Source organism: Drosophila grimshawi, unplaced genomic scaffold, assembly GCF_018153295.1.
Source record: "Drosophila grimshawi isolate 15287-2541.00 unplaced genomic scaffold, ASM1815329v1 contig_1369, whole genome shotgun sequence".
NCBI lineage: Eukaryota > Metazoa > Arthropoda > Insecta > Diptera > Drosophilidae > Drosophila > Drosophila grimshawi.
This window is the reverse complement of record NW_025062891.1, coordinates 1,242,546-1,247,500: the sequence shown is the minus strand read 5'-3', so window position 1 is coordinate 1,247,500 and position 4,955 is coordinate 1,242,546. Positions and strand designations below refer to the sequence as shown.

The window sequence follows — 4,955 nt, the reverse complement described above, 5'->3', positions numbered from 1 at the left end:
GCGAATGGAGCCAGCGCGATATTTGCATCTAAAAGACAAAGGGCGCGCCCATTCTTATATCTTATGTATGTATGTGTCTACTATTCGTATCTGTAGATTCTCTAAAAAAAAAAAACAACAAAAAAAGAAACAAAAACAAAAACAAAACTGAAAAGATGATAACATGAAAAGCACATTTTACTTTGTGAATTTTAGGCTCGTGCAGCCGACACTAATTTAAATGTTTCTAAGTATCAAACGTGTACTTTAAATATTTATATATATGTGTATATATATATATGCATATATGTATATGTATATGTATTGATGTATGTGTATGATATGATGAAAATATAATTATCTGATATGTGTAATTTACATTTATTAACTAGATTGTGAATGTAAATGTGAAGAAGGTGGATGTGTGTTGTAGTTCACTAGCCGCTTCATCATAGACTACACGCGTGATTTAATGGCACTTAATGTTTTATAGCCTAAGCCCCCGACAAACAAAATAAAACAAAAAACACAATTCTTTAGAATTTATTAATAAAACAAACAAACAAAAAAAAAAACAAACAAACAAAAAACAAAGTATTGCATGTAAATATACCTTAAATCGAGTCTTTTATATTGTAAATTAGTTCGATTCATTGATCAAAATACATACGGCATGTGTGTGTTATAAACACTAAAGCAACATATATTCATGTATTGTACATTCTAACGGAGGGGATTCCAATACAATACAGTCTAATAAATAACTACAACATTTTGAATATCATGACAACAGTTCTTCCCCCCCCTTTTGTTGCATATTTCCACAACTATTTGCGCAACAAATTAACTCAATGTTCGTAGTGGAATCAGCGTAGCTACACAAACAATTAAGCGAGAAAACGTAAAAACAAACGTAAAATTAACAGCTTAGTTTATTCAATTAAATGGTACAAGCGCAGGACATTTTAAACGATATTTATGTATTTTAATAAAACAAACAACGCAAGAACAAACTTATTGACATTCGACACAATGAAATTGTATGTTATCAAACAGCAGACAGCCGGAAACCGGAAACAGGTTGCCGGATGCCGGATGCTGACAAGTGTCAGCAAAACGAAGCGGAAACGATGCAACAACAAACGGATAAATGGCATTCAAGTAAAAACAAAAAAAATGAACAAATTATGAACAAAACAAACACATAACTAGTGTCTAAGAAATTTCAAAAGTATATAGTACTATATAATACTATATATATATATATAGTAATATATATATAACAAAAAAATAAGCTTTAGATGTGAATAAAAAATGTATTTAAAATGTGAAATTTTTGAATTGACTTGGAATTGGAATTATGTAGTTTGAATTCATGGCAATATTCTAAAACTGAATACAACCCCATTAATAGGGTACTGGCTGTGGCGATCCTCTGAACTCGTTAAAATAACTATAAATAGTAATTTGCATGGCATATCAGAGAATACAGTCAAAAAAACGAAAGCAAAATCAGCGCGTGATTCTTGCGAATCTGAACGTGTCATTTTCGAGCATGCAGAGGAGTTGATTGATGAATATACAAATTATTATTTTATTAGCATACGAATTATAATAATATCAATCGTTAAATAAATCCCTATTAATTTATACAATTATGCACTGCCGAGTGGTATTATGAAGCTCATATAGTCTGCAGTTGCGCCCCAAGCAGCCCGATTCGTCTGGAATATGATAATCCAGCTGATGAGGGCAATTGTCCAGACAAGCGTGCCTATCGCCGAGTAAATAACATCTATGTGGAAAAGAAATCAATGAGTTCGTTGCACTCGAAAATTCAGTCCGATATCTTACAGCGTTTAATCTGGGCCTGCTCGGGATAGGGGGGCTTGCGGAAGGCCTCCTCACAGAACCAGCAAACATTTATGGCCCAAACAAACGGCAATAGGGCGAAGCCAGCTAGAAGCAGAGTTTTATGAGACAAAAGATTGGCTAAAAAGGGCAGCAGCAGCTTACTCATAAAGTAGGTGCGACAGAGTTGCAGCTTGCGTGGATTTGGTGCCTTTGAGATGTCCATTCTAGTTGCTGTTTTCGTTGGTTTTCAGTGGAATGCAAATATTGCAAGAGTCGGCTTTGATTTTAATACTTTCGTGTAATTGAAGTGTTTTATTTACTATTCATTTGTATGTTCATTTTGGCAGTGCTCTAAAGTAACTTATTGTGAGAGTTTATCAGCACTGAAAACTGTCAGTGCTGCCAGACGTTTAAATGTAGTAAAGTCGTTTGAGAACGAAAATTTAAATAAATGTTCGATAAAATTGACCAGATTAAGGTAAACAACGTAACAGCACGGAAAATAAATGTAAAAAAAACCGCAGTTTTACGTACTGAACGGACCAACGATTCCTCGCATCATTTCAAGCCTGTTGAAAGTTATCGATTGTTCACTATCGCTCATCGCTAAGCAGCATTGCACCGCGCAAAAAAAAGTGACGCGCAACTTCTTTCAATTTCAACGATTTGTGAAAAAGCGTGTGACGAAAACCTGCGATTATGGCCGACATTGACAATTTAGATTCACTATCGAATGCCGAATTGCGCGCACAGATGATCGCCCAGGGACTGCCGAATATGCCCATAACTGATAGCAGCCGCAAAGTGCTCGTCAAACGTTTGCGTACCTCACTTGGAGGCAACGCCGCATCGTCGGCAGCCGCCAGTCCCAAGAAAGCCGGCAATCGCCGTGAGACCATGCAGCCAGTTGCTGCCACTGCCGCTGATCAGGTGGATAAATCGGATGGCTTGGCAAAGACACGCCGCAGCATTGCATTCCCGGCCAGCGACACCAAAGAGGCCGAACGACGCCGCAAGCCGGAAACTGTTGCAGCTCCGCCCCGTGAGTCCGAGGCCGTTAAACCAGCTGCTGTAGCAGCAAAGGCCGCGCCCATTCAAACACGTCGCACCTCCAATACGGAGCACCGTGAGATGCATGTCGAACGTGTCGTAAAGAAGCCCGAAACTATAGTCGAGGAGACAATGGCAACAACCGCAACAACAGCAACAAAAGTGACAAAACAACACAAGGGGGAAAGCGCTTTGGAAGTCAACTCGCTGATCATACTGGAATCCGATGAAGAGGTGGAGGAGCAGATGTCGCGTGCATTAAACCGTGCCGAGGAACAATTGGTGTTCAAACAGAAGACAGTTAAGCCCACATCTAAGCTGACCACAACCACAACAAGCACTCAATATGTTGGTGACTCGCTGTATCCCTCCCTGGAGTCTACTCGGGAGCGCATAAGACAGCAACCGCTGGAGCGCCCTAGCTTGAGGTATGAGCAGGCGCCAATCTCTTACAGCCAGGCGGCACCCATAACAACAAGCACCCATCAATCCCATCAATATATTAGCAGCGATCCACTTTATCCCACACGGGAGCAGAAAAACCAACAGCCACTGGAGCGCTCTAGTCTGAATTATGAACAGCAGGCGCCCATCTCTCATCTCTCACAGGCGCCTCGCATTACTGGGGCCAGTTCGTATGCGTCAAGTGGGCGTTACAGCAGCTACTTGAGCCCGCAGACAGTCCCAGTCAAATCCACAACCTCAGCTGCTGCTCCAACTGCTACCAGCTATCGTCGCTCACCGCCGCGCAACTATACCACAGAATTTAGCGATGACACCGCCGATGACGAACCTCTCTCCCAGGGAGGTCACTTTGAGAGTGATTTCGCCCGCAATTTGGCGCGCTTGCGAGCCGAACGCATTGGCGATCGCGGCAACTCCATCAATAGGCGCATCACTGGTGGTCGTCGCTCCCTACGCCCAGAACATGAGTCGACATCCGTTGTACTGGGACGCTGGTGGCAGAGCCTCGATCGCAAATACAATCTCAAGTCGAAGTTGTTTATATCGATGGTGGCACTGCTGCTCTATGTCGCTTATCGCGTCTACTACTGATTGAGATGAATCTGGCTGTGCCATAGCGAAGCAGAATACTCCAATTGTCAGAATTTCGTTAGTATTTAGTATTGTTGCAAGTTCAGTTTCAATTGATTTACCATATATTCCTTTTAAATAACAAACAAAAATATTTACTGTATGTATGTTTGTGTGATCGCTCGAAATTTAGGAATTTTTTAATCTAAATCTAAATTGGAATCGCCCTTAATTTAAATTCTAGTTTCTTACATTCTTAACAAACTTGCTCTTACACAGCACAAATAATGTTCAACATATTTAAATCATTAATTTCTGATTAATTGCATACAAAAATAACACCACACACAAATCATATATTATAAATTAGATATAGTTTTGGAACCAAAGCGATCGGGCGATCGGGCGATCACCGTATGTATCTGTTATAACATCTTAATTCATATGTTTATACTACGATTTGTTCCACATAATTTTGTCAAGCACTGTGAGTGTTGCTACATGTTTCCAAGTATCAATAATAAAAAATCAAAAGAACGCTGTAACTTAAATATGATCAAGATTTTTCAATGTTGTAAGTAGCGAATGGTATGCAATGCATCCGTGTTGCAAAAGGCCGACACGAGGACCAACCAGCCACCTGGGGCAACAGTGGCAGCAGCAGCAGTAGCAGACGCTAATGATAGAAAATTATTTGGAATGCGTGTACAACACTTGTCGACATTGCTGTGACCAAATGAAGGCACACACTTGCTCACACACACACATGTATACACAGACACTTGCAACAGACCCACACACACACACACACACACGCGAGCAGCTGGCGGCACACACGCATAAAGAAATCTTTGTTTTTGCGATAACAATTAATAAGAATCTTAGCTGTTCCCCACCCTGGGGTTATTTTTATTAAGTGGCATGTATAATGGCGTATAATTCTTAAGGAAATTTACGCCTTATTCAGCGACCAGGGCAACCAGATCTCGATGCAATGCACTATAATAGATGGCAATGAGTTATGAAAAATGCAAACA

The 4,955-nt window shown here is 40.3% G+C and overlaps 2 protein-coding genes across 2 annotated transcripts; one reads left to right on the top strand and one right to left on the bottom strand.

Moving 5' to 3' along the window:
- Nucleotides 1–1,581: 1,581 nt before the first annotated feature.
- Nucleotides 1,582–2,133, bottom strand: LOC6559663 (gamma-secretase subunit pen-2). Its single transcript, XM_001986938.3, has 3 exons — nucleotides 1,996–2,133; nucleotides 1,834–1,938; nucleotides 1,582–1,774 (listed from the first exon to the last, which is right to left on the bottom strand). The coding sequence occupies exons 1-3, from the start codon at nucleotides 2,054–2,056 to the stop codon at nucleotides 1,635–1,637; spliced, it is 306 nt and encodes a 101-aa protein (XP_001986974.1). The 5' UTR covers nucleotides 2,057–2,133; the 3' UTR covers nucleotides 1,582–1,634.
- A 246-nt stretch (nucleotides 2,134–2,379) lies between these two features.
- Nucleotides 2,380–4,471, top strand: LOC6560343 (otefin). Its single transcript, XM_001986937.2, has one exon. It carries the CDS (start codon nucleotides 2,533–2,535, stop codon nucleotides 3,937–3,939), a length of 1,407 nt encoding a protein of 468 aa, XP_001986973.1. The 5' UTR covers nucleotides 2,380–2,532; the 3' UTR covers nucleotides 3,940–4,471.
- The last annotated feature ends 484 nt before the right edge of the window (nucleotides 4,472–4,955 follow it).

Excerpts from the sequence above, each read along its gene's own strand:
- LOC6560343 (XM_001986937.2), top strand. The coding sequence starts at position 2,533 with ATGGCCGACATTGACAATTTAGATTCACTATCGAATGCCGAATTGCGC.
- LOC6559663 (XM_001986938.3), bottom strand. The coding sequence starts at position 2,056 with ATGGACATCTCAAAGGCACCAAATCCACGCAAGCTGCAACTCTGTCGC. Across the intron at positions 1,939-1,995 it reads CTGTCGCACCTACTTTATGA|CTGGCTTCGCCCTATTGCCG; the intron begins GTAAGCTGCTGC and ends CTCTGCTTCTAG. Across the intron at positions 1,775-1,833 it reads GCAGGCCCAGATTAAACGCT|ATGTTATTTACTCGGCGATA; the intron begins GTAAGATATCGG and ends TTTTCCACATAG.